We start from the raw sequence: 14,819 nt of genomic DNA on the forward strand, positions 1-14,819 counted from the left end.
CGTCTTGATTCCAGATTAAGTCAGAAAACACGTCTGAACAGTAAGATTTAGCATTAAGAGAATTTTTTTAAAGCAGCAGCATCGGTTTTTCGATGCAGGACTGTTTTTGTTTTCTCAAACCATGACCTTTTATATTTTTTTATTTAGACCTGCTGTGATTTCTCTATGAAGTGTATCGTATTCTTGTTTGTTATTTTCTCCATTGCATTATCTTTATCGCTAGGAGCAGAACTGTGGAGTAACAGCTTTTGTGGAGTAACAGCTCTAATAATAATAATGCAAGAGTAGGAAGTGTATGTGGGCTTCCATTTCTATTTTTCAGTCCATTTTTATGAATATAAAGTTACTTTGGAGATGCTGTGAACAACCATACAGCATCGGGTAGTTAGTTGTATAAGAAATATAAAAATGACTTATGACTTACAATATATTTGATACATGGAGGGGAAAAGGTCCGGAGCTTTGTGCTATGAAAGTGGGTCTGAGCTACAGAGGTCTGGCAGCTCTGCACAGATTGAGTTAGTCTCATTTGCCCCAGAATAGCCTGGCCTGTTGATTGTAGTCACACTGCTGCCAGAAATCTGGTGAGGCTTCAACGCAAAGACTTATGGGATACCGCTGGAGACAGAGGACTGGAGCGCTTGAGGCCACGTCAACACTTTATTTCATATTGTTTAACAAGCGCATACAAACGAACTGCCATCTAACGTAATTATATTTTATAGTCTTTGAGACTTGCTTAATTGGGCTGTTATATGGAAACCTAACCAATATCTTTTTCGCTTTTTTTTTTTTTTTAAAAACCACTTTTCTATTGTATGTTTTTTTGGCAACTTACTCATCTGACAGAAATATCTATTATATAATCCCTCATCTTATTAGCCACCGCCTCTGACCATCTCCCCCCGTCCTACTCCCTCTCTCCGGCTCCGTCTTGTTTCACATGTGGGTGTGTGGTCTGCTAGGGAAACATGAGAGAATATAAACAGTGTCACTTTTCTCTAAAGCATGTTTAAGTACTGAAACTACAACTGCTGGTTTAATCTTCTCAGATACTCGCGTCTAAAGAAAACATCCACATATTAGAACTCTGCTTAGCATTAGATGATTAGATCAGGTATTTAAATATGGCATATGTAATGTGGAATATAAGTAACTGTTAATCAGTGTGAATCGGTCACTTGGAAATACTGAGCTGTAAATAGAAATACATCTCCTTTTTTAACTATGTCTGAAGTCTGAGACTGATCACAACCAACCTTTTGCAATCCTAATAAGAAATGTTACTGTTGCTATTTTCTTCCTCAGAGGTTATTCACTACAATATGACCTTGAGGCGGTTAGCTATCGATCGCTCTTTTGAAATAGCATCAAACACATTATTATAATTTTACCTGATGCCTTAACACGTAGTTATTCATGATTTATCATCCTTCAAGGCAATATAAAGTTCTTCTTTAAACCGACTTCATACCACGTTTTATATTTTGTATTATCAGGTCCCGTTATTTTATTTATCTAGTTCACAAACAGATCAGCTGGAAAATCTTAGTCAGATTATGGCTGGATCTTGGAATTAGGTCAGCAAGAAGGTCTGTGATTTGGAAGTAATGAAAGAGGAGTTTAATGATTGACCCTGATTAAATTCATTAAATGCATTCAATTTCCATCCTGTTTCTGTTAGTCTGTGCCTGCTGTAGGATTAGATTCTGACAGAAGTGTAAACCAATGTGGTTTTCTGCTGATCTGAGTCAAGCTTTGACGTGTTGCGTGTGGTCTGAGCCGCTTTTCTGCTCACCAGGGTTGTAAAGGGTGGTTATTTGAGTTAGCTCAAGCTAGTCTTTCCATTCTGCCCTGATCTCCATCATTAACGAGGCATTTCCACCAACAGAACCGATGCTCACTGGATAGTCTTCACACCATTTTGTGTAAACTGTAGAGTGTCTGAAAATCTCTGGAGATTTCATAAATGATCAAATCATCCTTCCTGTCACTAGCAAGCATGGCTTTGCTAAGATCACATTTTTTCTGAAGATTTAGACATGAAGTGAAGCTCTCCTGACTTATATTTGTATGAGTTAATGCATTGCGCTGGTGACTGATAGGGTAACTGCACGAATACGCAGGTTAACGTGTAAACCTTTCCCATTTTAGCTGTTAGATTCAAAACAAAATAATGAGGGATTTAACTTGCTTTTTTCTTACCTATTGCTTATTATAGTGTTCAGCATTTTCAGACTGTAATGATTAAATGATCTTTGCTAACATTCTGAATGTTGAAACAACAAAATTGGTTCAAAAATGTTGGTTCCTGTTCAATACCCACCACATTTCTTTAAAAAGCAGATTTGGGCAACAGTCTGTGCATTGACCGTTTGATTTCTGGGAATTTGGAAGCGTAACAGAATAGTTTGCTTTTTTGTCCATTCTCCAGGTGTAAGCCGAATTGCACCATGCTGGTCTCTAGGTCCAAACTTTGGTCCAACCCCCCCCCCCCCCACACATTCCATCAACACCACTCAGCTGCTTAATTCCTTGCAGAAATACTCCTACTTGCTTTCAGTGCGTTTTCACTGAACAGCTACGAGCATCAGTATTAACCTTATTAACCTCCATGTTGAATGCGATGTGCACTTGGAAAATGTTATGATGCAGTAACCTCTCCTCTTTTTTTTTTTTTTTCCTCCCTCTGCGTCTCCTCTGTTTGCATGCCCTCTTCGGACCTACAGAAGATATTAGTGGGGATGGTAAAGTCTCATGTCTTTTAATCTTGCATGTTTTCACCTCGATCTGATGCTAACAGCTAGATATGAGGATCAATACTATAGATATGCATTTCTTCTTTCCTCATTGCCCAGTGTGTAGATTTTTATTTTTTTTTATTCTTTCTCTGAAGGTTGAATTAGAGCTTTTAGTATGCAAGAAATATTGTATAAATCTCTCTTTTTCCATTTTCATGCACGTTTTTTTGTTTTAAAAGCCAGTCATCTTAGCATTTGGGGACAGAATCTACAAAAAAATTAAATAAATAAAATGAAGAAGTGACCCAGATTGTTAAAAGACGCAGATTGCTAAATCGCACAGAGTGAGGGAGGGGGGGGGGACAGAGGAGTCACTTCCTCTTCTCTCCTCCCTCACCCTCTGTGATTGGCCAGACAAGCAGACAGATAAATATGTACCACACGAGTGCATGAGCAGACTGCGTGGAGAGAGTGGAAAGAGAGAAGGCACACTTTTAGAGCTTTGCATCAATCTGTGTTTGCGTGTGTCTCTAGCTGAGTGGGTGTGATTTTCCAGGCTTGACTCATTTTGTTTATTTTTATATGGGGCTGCTGAAAGAGTACACGGGTGTTTAACGCTCTAGGTGATGTGTAGTTTCAGACTGGCCCGCTGTTGTGTTGGGTGGTGTTGTGACGTGCCGTTCTGACCGCCTCTTGTCTCCCCACAGAAACAGACGACTATGCAGAGATCATAGACGAGGAGGACACATACACAATGCCTTCCAGTAAGTACTGCTAACTCATTTGAACTAAATATGAATAAGAAAAAGAAAGTTTATGGGTGTGTGTGCGCATGCACGCATCGTCACAGACTGCTCTAGGACCCAGATGTTGCCGTCCTGGCTCCAGCCAAAACTCTTGTGAACATGGCTCACTGTTGCAGTGTTTTTTTTTCTGCCTGGCTTGTTTGGTTTGTTCATGTGGTGGTCAGAGAACTTTAAAATATCCAACTCCCAAATACCAGAGTACTTAGTCAGTTTCCCTAAGAAGGCAGCTAGGAATGTGGTAACAGAAAAGAAAAGGCTTTTTTGCATGTAGATTCATTAAGTATAGATTATTTATCCGTACGTAACGTGAAACACACACCTGACGTAAAAGATCCATAATAATAAACCATACTGAAAACATCACTCTCATAATACATTCAGCTTCCCTTTAAATTCACGGTTATAGAAATTAAGCTTCTAATCAAATGCTCAGAGTGTTTATAATCATTTTGCAAACCCTAAAATGTCTTCGGGAAAAGCTTTTCTCATTACCCCTCTCCCTTCTGACCCAGCCCTGGTGTTGAACTTGTACTGTCGCTTTGAATCGAAACGGCATCAACATTCCAACCATAGAAGTCAAATCATTCACCATCTGCGTCCAGCTCCAACAGCTCTCTGACACGAGGGGTGTGTAGTTGCTCAAAATCATCGAATTAGGATTAGCTAAGCAAATCATTCGCTTAGCTTAATTTTCTCCTTACAATGTTTTATTTTAATGGCAGTCATGAAATTTACACGAGTTGATTCGTCAGGGAGACAAAATGAGACTGAACCCCATCAACAGTTTCAGGTTTGACACGGCAAGCAAATGGCTTGTAGATCGAGGAACCGGTAGGAACAGGAACATGTACCTTAATCAGCACCACACCTCAAGTATAAACTGTAAATGTTGAATATGTTGAACAAATCCATATGTTGAATGTATTAACCAAAAGCTGATGGAGGTGTGCCTTCATGTCTGTTAGTTGTGTTGCACCTCTTCAGAATTTCTTAGGCAGGAAGATCCAAATATATTCCACCAATATCACATGCACACATTTTACATTTACTATTGAATCTTGCCTAGACAATCTTCCCTGCCCTGATCATGTTGTATAAGGAGCCAATACAGTGGCAAAAACAGTCTAGAGAGTTTTCTTCTAGCTCGGCGTAATTCCCTCATACAGTGAATGCTTTAATCAAGTTGTTGCGTAGCTTCATGCCATAACAAAAGTGACTTAAGTCAGTTTTGTAATCAGATACCAGCTGCAAGGATATCTGTGATGATCTGGAAACTGGGTTTGAAATGTTTTACTTGTCTTTGTGGAAAAACCTTTCCGTTTTATTTTTTAGACTTATATATGGATTTTTCCTTTCTTTATCCTGGTCAGGGTCACAGTGGATCAATAGTCTATAACAGGAACAATGTCCCATTCAGGGTGTTTTCCCGACTCTTGCCAAGTGTAGTCAGTTTATTCACACACATGGGAAATGTTAATGTTTAAAGCATCTATACTGTACATGTTTAACTGCTAAAGACCTCTCGAGTCAAACAAACAAACAAACAATGCATAGCTAGTGTTCTGCCTTTTAATTGCCATAGCATTATGTTAGAAATAATTAGAGCTGGCAAAGTTTCAACATTTGGCATTTTAAAAGTTTTACTTAATCAATTAGTTACCTAAAGGCTTTGCTAAAATTAGGCGTTTAGCAAAATTAACAATTCGCATCTTATATTTTTTTTAATTGAATCAGATGTTTTGTTATACCATCCTTGGCACTAAATTTACCGCAATGGTGTTTTTAGTTCTCTTTGGTCATGTGCATGTTTTTAGGGAAGAGCTTAGCTCTAAATAACTTCCATTAGCTTTAATATAGCAGCAATGTTCAGGTGAGGAAGTGATCCTACATCAGAACTTTAAACCTGAGAATAAAGTACTGGGATGTTTATTGGAATCTGATATACAGTCCTGTACTGTGCCGTGCTAGGTGGGAAGTGTGTCTGCGTCAGTGAGCTATATGATGGCGACAGGGGCAGTAGTAAAGTGTAGCAGGTGTGTTATTACTGAGTGAGTCAGTGCCTTGAGGATGCTGGTGCTCAGTGTCATATGAGTGTGATGCACAGAGAGCTTCTGCCCTAAATATCACTACAGGCACATCACAAGATAAACACTCACACCTTTTTTAAAAGGTTTAGTTCTCTGACAATGAAAAATCGAGTAATATTGAACTTTTATTTGGATACTCTAAACCAATTTAAATATACTGCTAAATTGCAGGATAGCTCCTCTAAAAATAAATAAAAAAAATTAAAGTGGATCCACTAGTATGCAGACCACTGTGATATTTGTCTAGTAAAATTACTTCCCTTTCTCTTCAACACTGAAATTTCATTGTAATACTAGGTCTTTCTGTGAGTCATGTTTTACCGAAAATCTGTATTTTCTTTGGAAATGTTGTCTTTCCTGTGCATAATTTTGCATTGCTTACATGACACTCCTGCAGTCATTCATTACCTTTTACTGTTTGTCCTGTTTATGTTTATGGAAATCTTTTAAAACTTCCCAGCTGATAACTTTACTTATTCCTTAAGCTCACTGGTGTTAACTGGGACCTAGTAAGCACAGGCGTAACTTTGTTCTGAAAAGTGCTGGGTACGAGGCAAAAAAACCCCACACACGCATACAAAAGTATATCATTAGAAACCAATCGGATCCGAGCTGAAAGGGATGCCTTTCATTTTAACCAGTCCACACTAGATTTAATGGATTTAATATGAAGATCATAGTTTACAGTAAATACATTTCGGTTCATGCTGCTGCTGTATGAGATGCATGCATTTGTTTTTGTTCATGCATATGAAAAATAATCCTGATAGGAACTGTGATGAAACTCTCTTTTGGATGTCTATAGATGTCTTTAGTGAGACAGAAACTTTTAGCGCAAGGATATTATTAGAAAGCATTTGCATCACTTTTTTGTGCTAGTTAGACTTGAGATTGCATCCCTGGTGTCCAGATTCTCCTTTACACCTGTGCTTCTAGTCATCTTTTCTATCATTCTGTCTCCTTCATGCTCTGTGTCTAATTCTGTTCAGTTCTAAAAGCCAGCTCTCTCACTTTTCTCCCTACCGTAACCCCCCCAGCCGAGTGGTATGGAGTAGACAAAGGTAACCTTCTTCCTTTTCTTGTTGTTTTTATTCCTTCCTTTTGCTTTTCTCGTTTCTGTCTTCTCATGGTGGTGGTGTTTGGTTGTGATGGACCTGAGGTTAATCTGGCTCACATTTCACAAAGTAAGAGAGCTGATCTAAGAGCAATATTTGTCTTTTCACTACTAGTCCAGTTAACCGCAGGAATGCTGCAGCTGTGCTCTTACATGTGAGATGTTTGTCTGATATTAGTTCAGGTCACTCAGCATGCCTTCACCTTGTACAGATGTTTGCTGTATTGTCAGTTTATTCGGAGGGATTTTTTGCACAATTTCAGCTTCATTTCTGTTTACTCTTTCTATTTTCTTCACAACACACATACAGTTGTATATTAGCTAAACATTTGCTTAACTTTGAGTACCCTAGGTATGCAAAACTCTGACAATATTACAGTAGTAGTAAAAATGTATTGAATTCAGTTGATTTCATTTAATAAGTAAGGACCACTTGTGTGTGTCCCAGTGTTATATTCCTCTTATACCGCAGCAATTTATTAGTTAAAGGACGACTTACATCATTGCATTTAATTTCTGTGAAACTGGTTAGTTCATCTCATCACTTTGCATTAGAACGTTTTTCTTTCTCATCATTTAAATAGGGCAAAAAAATGAAGCTCGTCATGTTACTTTAATATCCTCTGTCCAGAAGACTTAGCTACAGCTTTACCTCTGACACTGGAGACTCCTTCCAAAATTATTAAACAAATGTCTCCTCTCCTCCTTTGCCATATCAACACATTTTTAAAAAGATTCTTTGTTTGGAATTTCTGTCCTATGTTTCTTTATAATAAAAAAAAAACACTTTTGCATTAGAATCAGTATCATTATTAGAACCAGTATCATTAGTTTTTAACAATGATCATTAATAAAAACCTGTGATTTGCCTTGCAGCAAGAACTATTGTCAGAGCTGCAGTTTATAGACAATTACACAACACCTTCTGACCGATCACAATCAAGATATTATTTGTAAAGTTGCTGTTAAGCCAAACATACTACTGCTCCAATGTGTCATCTGTAAGCCAGTTGCATGTCATTGCCTTGCAATATGATGTGCTGTTGTTAGAAAATAAAAAGAAATAAATCGGTGGCCTCTCATCTCTAGTACTAGCATGCTGTTTTGTGGTACCTTAGTATTTAGAAAGAAAAATGACATTTTATATCTGATGTTTACATCAAATATAAAATAAATGATGATGACTTTTATGTTTAATGATGTGTTATATTTGCTTTGTGTGTTCAGCCAGGGATTATGAGATCCAGCGGGAACGCATCGAGCTGGGCCGCTGCATCGGAGAAGGGCAGTTTGGAGACGTACACCAGGGGATCTACGCCAGCCCAGTGAGTACAACCCCTTTCCCAGAAACGACTCGGAACCGACACAGCCTAACCAAACCATGAAACCCAATTTAACTGCAATCCACCAAGAATGCTTTGTTTTTGTGATGATATTATAAGGTTTCAACCCATAATTTGCCCAGGATCATTATTTCTGTTCGCGAGGAAGCTAAAGGTCTATTATGAAAATTCTGGTTACAAAACCCTGCCCCTAATACATCCTGACTGGTTTGTGGCTGAAGGGTTTGTGAATGTCGTGTGATTCTTGTAGGAGAACCCTTCTCTGTCTGTGGCCATTAAAACATGCAAGAACTGCACCTCGGATAGCGTGAGGGAGAAATTCCTGCAGGAAGCCTGTGAGTAAGATAGCACACTACACTGACTTCCTATAAATGTTAGCTTTAGTGGTTTTTTGCATGAAAATCGAAACACCTTTGTTTTGTGAAAATCAGGAAGTTTGGTGTTGTCAACAAACTACATTGAAACTACAGCAATAAACATGTTTGATTTTAAGCTATTGTTAATGTAAAAGGGTAAATAGTTGCATCAGACAAAAATTGTTTGCAGTTACAGCATCCATCATTAAATAGTCTGCTAGCAAATAATGTTTCTTCAGCATATTTAACTGCTGAGCAACGTTGTTGGTCAGTCCTTGCTGTTGTTCAGTTATTTTATCATAGCTCTGTTAAATGCTATATTCAGATTCTGGTCAGATTTTGATTGAACAGCAGATCTGACCAGCTGGTTTATATTAATTTGCAGGAAATATTATTTCTATTGTATTATTTGATTTAAAGCCATAAGACTTCAGCTAATAGATAATAATATTACGTGTCGGGTTTACAGTATAAAGTCTATACAGTGATTGGTTTAGATTACTCTTTTAATTCATCTGTGGACGCGGGAAAATTGAGGTGATGTGAAATTATTTCATATCCAACAGTGACGATGCGGCAGTTTGACCATCCTCACATCGTCAAGCTGATCGGTGTAATCACAGAAAACCCGGTCTGGATCATTATGGAGCTCTGCACTCTTGGCGAGGTAAGATTTGGATGCCCAGACTTCCCTCTCCCTAGCCACTTCCTCCAGCTCTTCCAGGGGAATTCCAAGGCGTTCCCAGGTCAGCCGAGAGACATAGTCCCTCCAGCGTGTCCTAGGTCTTCCCCGGGGTCTCTTCCCGGTGGGGCATGCCCGGAACACCTTCCCTGGGAGACATCCAGGAGGCATCCGAAACAGAAATCTATTTATTAATTATTGTTTTTATCTTGTTTGTTTTCTAAAGTTGCGGTCATTCTTACAAGTACGGAAATACAACCTGGATCTGGCATCACTGATTTTGTATGCCCACCAGTTGAGCACAGCTCTGGCTTACCTGGAGAGCAAGAGATTCGTGCATAGGTGAGACAACACTTTACAGAGATGCTCATTAATTTGAAACAAAAGACACAAACCATCTCTCACTACACAATTCTTCAACATGACAGCCGGGGCATGACCACACTTCTACTGCCACAACATTTTAGATGCAAATGTTTGAATTAGGTGTTAACATGTATGTATGTTTCCTACAGGGACATTGCTGCCAGGAATGTGTTAGTGTCTTCCGCAGACTGTGTGAAACTTGGAGATTTTGGACTCTCCAGGTACATGGAGGACAGCTCTTATTATAAAGGTAATGATCCCTTCAGACTCGTAAGGCCACTTTTAGATTTTTTTCCCTTAGTGCAGATTTTTTGAAAACATTTCATTTCTGCAATGTCGCAGCAGTCATTTGGCTCGGTTTGCACCTCATGGGTCAAAAAAAATTTCACTTATACCACTACTTCTCTTAGGTGGTTAGGGATGGTTTCAATTTGCTCCTCACACAGGCTGGATTGACGATGAACTTGAGTGCTCATGCTCGTAGCATACAGCGCCATCTAGTGGTCCAGGATAAATATGTACTAGTTAACATGTTAAAAATGGATAGTCAAATTTAATTTTCACTGAGGCTTTCTCAATACTTTGTCAGTCCAGGCTGTTATTAAATTAATAGCTTAGTATAGTGACATGCAGATAGAGACCCTGATATTGAGATCTCACTTGTCTATATGTGACTAATGTGAACCATACAGAATAGTAGAAATATATATTGTTTCTTATTTGCACATCATTTTTCCACAACCTTTGGAATCAGATTAACGGTTATACGGGTAATTTCTGTGTTTTAGGGTATTAAAACCATAAAAAAAAACAATATTGCACATTTATAGAAACTTTATTTCCCATAGCCTCCAAAGGAAAACTGCCAATCAAATGGATGGCACCAGAATCCATAAACTTCCGCCGCTTTACCTCAGCCAGTGATGTGTGGATGTTCGGTAAGTTAGATGGTTTATAACTTTTTAAATTATAAATGTTCTACTACACATTAATTATTGTGGTAGTCTGGAATAACATGGTACTGTTTAAGGCTTAAATTATCCGGTGCTGTAAATATTTCCAGTTCACATGAAATAGATTTAATCACTATTTAAATATTATTTTTCTTTGTTATTCTCTTAGGTGTGTGTATGTGGGAGATATTGATGTACGGCATCAAGCCATTCCAAGGTGTAAAGAACAACGATGTGATTGGGCGAATAGAGAACGGCGAGCGCCTGGCCATGCCCCCTAACTGCCCCCCAACCCTTTACAGCCTGATGACCAAGTGCTGGGCGTATGACCCGGGCAAGAGGCCACGCTTCACTGAACTCAAGACCCAGCTCAGGTTAACCTGCTTTTCTTATATGCAGCAGATCTGAAAGACCCAGCATTGTTATATATCTGATTCGGTCATGTTTTTTGGAAGTGGTTGTCGGTGTTCTCTATTAAACACCAGGGGTCACTGTTCTATTCGATATTTCACATTATGGTACTAGACTCGTTATCCGAGCAGTGCTTATTTCTTTATTTTGGCGACCATATAGTGTCACTAGGGAACCTTGTATAGGTCAGAGCTGATTTGTTGCACTGATGCATGTAAATGTATTTGTGTAAAATTCACAGGAGATACACGCCTTCAGAAACTTTACACACGTTTAACAGCAAACACTGAGTGTCAAGCAGGGTATTGGAGGATATAGTATTACAATAGGAACAAGACCCAGGCAAGAACCTAGCGCAAAAGCAAAATGGACCAGATGTAGGTGTATAAGGTTTAATACTTAAACCTTATAGCCATGTTTAGATGACGCTTAAAATAGTTTTGTTGGGCAAGTGTTGATCAGGCAACCCCAATATCTTCTCGTTAACCTGTGTCGGGGCTACAGGAGCTACAGTAGAGGACAGAAAAAGGCTAAAGTGCAGGAGTTTGAGATTACTGTGATGATGTACTGCATTAGGATGGAAGTGAAAATGTTAAAATTTCAAATCTAAAAGGAAGATGTGAATACATAGTTTTATGATAGTGTTCTTTTATATATAATTTAATAAAATACCTTTCATCACATTTTCTGTGTAGCACTATCCTGGAGGAGGAGAAAGCTCAGCAGGAGGAGCGCATGCGTATGGAAATGAGGCGTCAAGTCACAGTGTCCTGGGACTCCGGTGGATCAGATGATGCTCCTCCCAAAGTAAAATACTTTGTGATTATCTTGCCTGTCTGTTGCAACGGAGGGTAAAGCTAATTTCAGTACCAATATCCATCATATTCATCATCATTCACATCTGTAGCCAGATGTTAGATGAACATCTTTTCAAGCACAATAACTTTTATCTATTATAGCAGCAATGAAATTATCCCAGATCACCTTTTCTGTTAAAACGTTGCTCTCAGTAATCTGTCAGCATAACTGTCTTAGTATGTGTTTAATAATATTTTTGTGTTCCTTGAAGTTTCAAGTCACATAATTTGTACAGATTGCTTTAGGTGGGAGGTTTGAACATTTATCCAGTATAATCGTTTGAGACTTAAGATCATAAAGCATTTCTGACCGTTTCTGTAGGTTATTTGTGGCGGGGGGTTTCAATATAGATTTAACCTGCACCAGTTGGGCTTAAGCAGGAGCCGTAATAGTAAAACATTTATGTGTCTGTAAGAGACCTCAAAGCCTGGAAAAGTACTTGTGATTTATTATGTTGTGTGTTTTAAAATGAACAGTCTGTTCTGAACGCAGACTTCTGGTACTAAACACTGGAATTTGAGATCCTTTATTCGAGGCCTCCAAAGATCACACTAACCAGGACACTGTGTTTCACACGTCACTCCGATCAGCCAATGTACCTTTAGCAGCGTTACATAATAGACGCATTCTATCTTTTAGGTGAATAAGAAAAAGCTAAACTGATCTAATTTCCACAGAGCGGTGGAAGAGTCCAGGAAAGTTCAATGAGATGTCAGCTGTCTCTGGACTGCCAGCATAAAGCAGCACTTCACATTTTTTTAATTCTCTGTCATAGTTGTTTCCATTGTGTATAAAGTGAAGTGGCTATGATTCTTCACTGAAGAATGTTCTCAAAGATAAACCAGTATACACTGCAGATCAGGCCTTTTAGATCATTCTTTTGACTTTTTTGGGGTTTTTTTTTGCAGCCCAGCCGACCAGGTTATCCCAGTCCCCGGTCCAGTGAAGGTTTCTTCCCGAGTCCACAGCATTCGGGCCAGCACAATCATTACCAGGTAACAACACATCACACACAAAACCAGTACAATGTAGTATTTTTAATGTTGGGTATTCAGAAGAGAATGGTCATGAAGCCATTCACACATTAAGGACTTAATAAGTTGTACAGCTACCTATTTGTCTGTGTGTGTGTGTGTGTGTGAGTGTGTGTTAGATTTACACTAATATCACAGCCAGCTGAGGTGCAATTCAAAGTTATCGCCTCTGTAGAAAAATGCACTTTGTTTTCTTGTAGAGACTAAAAGTTCATAGTGTCTGATTTTTTTTTTTTTGTCTTGTACTCTCCTTGGGAAATTTATTTTGGATTCAAAACTGTTGATCACAGTGGAATTAAATAAGAAGGAATGTAATTTCCCTTGACAAAATTACTACCAGCCTACCAGTCTGGTCTCCTGCTGCTCTTATACAAAATGGCAGAAATTGTGGAAATAAGAACAAAAACCCCATTAACAACAAGCTTGATCTAGAGTCTGTTGTTATCCAGAGTGTGTTCACATTCTAGCCTTATAAGGAGTCTGAGTAAAATTCTTGGCTTTTTCATTTATTACTTCCGCTGGAAGACTGAAATGATTCCAGACTGTTTGAGATCGCATCTAGGTCTCTGGGTCAGAGGTCAAGTAAATATTCAGCAGCAGTCAGTGATGGATGTGGTGAGGAATTTGTTTCTGCAGTTAACATTTTTTTCATAGCAAACAATTTCTCTCTCTCCGAAGATCACCTTCTTAAGCAGAAAAACAGCTGTTTGTGCTTTTATTTCCACTGCCGCTTGCGTTGATTTGTACTTTTCTCCGCTGAAGGGATCAGGCTATACCGGATCTCATGGCATGCCGTCAATGCCTAGTGGAGGATACCCACCCCAGGCCTCTGTTCTGGAGCCACATGAGACCTGGAACCACCACAGACAAGACGTACCTGTGTGGTCTCCTAATATGGAGGTGAGCATCTGACCGACTTAACTGCAGTTTGATTTTGTTTTGTTTTTGGACAAACCTCTATCCTGCCTTAATACCTCCGCTATGATTAAATGATTATGTACATGAGTTTTTAAATGAAAAATACAAATGATCTTTCTTTGTAGTATTTTGCATAGCTTTAGAGTCATTTCATTTATTTTTTTTGTTTATTTGAATCATTATTATTTGATCATTTTTGATACTTCATCAATATGAGAAATATAATTATAATGTTTATTGTGCACATTTATATGTATTATTGTTGTACGTGGCATGTTTCCACACAATATAATATATCTCAGTCTGTACTGACGGACTCGACAGCCATAATTAACCTCTGTGTGTGTGTGTGTGTGTGTGTGTGTCAGGATGGAGGTGCTCTGGACATGCGTGCACTGGGTCAGGGACTCCCAGCTCACTTGATGGAGGAGAGACTGATAATGCAGCAGCAGCAGATGGAGGAGGATCAACGTTGGCTGGAACAGGAGGAAAGCTTCCTGGTAATTTCAGTTTAATCTATATGTTGATTAGTCCAAAGGCGTTCCCATAAATGCCAAAATATTAATACATGCCTCCAACTGTAATGTAAAGCCGTGTAATGTATCTGTGATGGCCTGTTAAGTTTAAAGTGGAACTTTAATGTTGTTCTGAACTTAGAGAGGAGACACCTAGTAGGTGAAAAGTCATTCTGGTTCTCAAAGATGGCTGCCTTCATACCTACCCATTGTAGTTTTGTTTATATTTTTTGTATATATAAACCACATGAGCAAGTAGCATCAGTGAGAAACTAGAAACCTGTGGTGGAGGATTATATTCATGCTAAAGGTTTTGAATAAGAAGGACTTGTTGGTTATATTTGCTCAATGAACCAGCATAAAAGTTAAAGAGAAGCATGTCCTGGCTAATCTACCGGATTTATGGTAAAGGGGAAATTGCTGAGTTTGATTTTTCTCGAACCCTTTCCTTCAACCTGAGCACATACTGTGGTTTACGCGTGTATGATTGTGTGTGTGCATGCGAGTGAGAGTGCGTGCGTGTGTGCTTGTGTGTTTATTTGGACTTGATTGAGCAAAATGGCAATACGGAAAACAAAGCCGTAAATCCTGAGTGTGTTGCGTGTGGAGATCAGACAGGCCTGCAGGATCAGATC

The 14,819-nt window shown here is 38.8% G+C and overlaps 1 protein-coding gene across 15 annotated transcripts in view; it reads left to right on the plus strand.

Annotated features, from left to right (window-relative positions):
• The window catches only part of ptk2aa (protein tyrosine kinase 2aa), an 85,576-nt gene that overhangs the window by 64,215 nt on the left and 6,542 nt on the right, over nucleotides 1-14,819 (plus strand). For 6 of the 15 annotated variants that reach the window (XM_058378379.1, XM_058378377.1, XM_058378372.1 and 3 more), the window contains 14 exons: nucleotides 2,730-2,747; nucleotides 3,449-3,505; nucleotides 6,672-6,695; nucleotides 7,976-8,073; nucleotides 8,342-8,426; nucleotides 9,014-9,114; nucleotides 9,356-9,471; nucleotides 9,645-9,745; nucleotides 10,344-10,433; nucleotides 10,618-10,822; nucleotides 11,555-11,666; nucleotides 12,626-12,712; nucleotides 13,514-13,651; nucleotides 14,038-14,169. In XM_058378379.1, the coding sequence (XP_058234362.1) occupies nucleotides 2,730-2,747; nucleotides 3,449-3,505; nucleotides 6,672-6,695; nucleotides 7,976-8,073; nucleotides 8,342-8,426; nucleotides 9,014-9,114; nucleotides 9,356-9,471; nucleotides 9,645-9,745; nucleotides 10,344-10,433; nucleotides 10,618-10,822; nucleotides 11,555-11,666; nucleotides 12,626-12,712; nucleotides 13,514-13,651; nucleotides 14,038-14,169 (1,364 nt within the window). Of the gene's footprint in view, nucleotides 1-2,729; nucleotides 2,748-3,199; nucleotides 3,365-3,448; nucleotides 3,506-6,671; nucleotides 6,696-7,975; nucleotides 8,074-8,341; nucleotides 8,427-9,013; nucleotides 9,115-9,355; nucleotides 9,472-9,644; nucleotides 9,746-10,343; nucleotides 10,434-10,617; nucleotides 10,823-11,554; nucleotides 11,667-12,625; nucleotides 12,713-13,513; nucleotides 13,652-14,037; nucleotides 14,170-14,819 lie in introns of those variants that run through there. The other 9 variants (XM_058378370.1, XM_058378376.1, XM_058378369.1 and 6 more) reach the window with 6 other exon arrangements.

This window comes from Hemibagrus wyckioides, linkage group LG24 (assembly GCF_019097595.1).
Source record: "Hemibagrus wyckioides isolate EC202008001 linkage group LG24, SWU_Hwy_1.0, whole genome shotgun sequence".
NCBI classification, from domain to species: Eukaryota; Metazoa; Chordata; class Actinopteri; order Siluriformes; family Bagridae; genus Hemibagrus; species Hemibagrus wyckioides.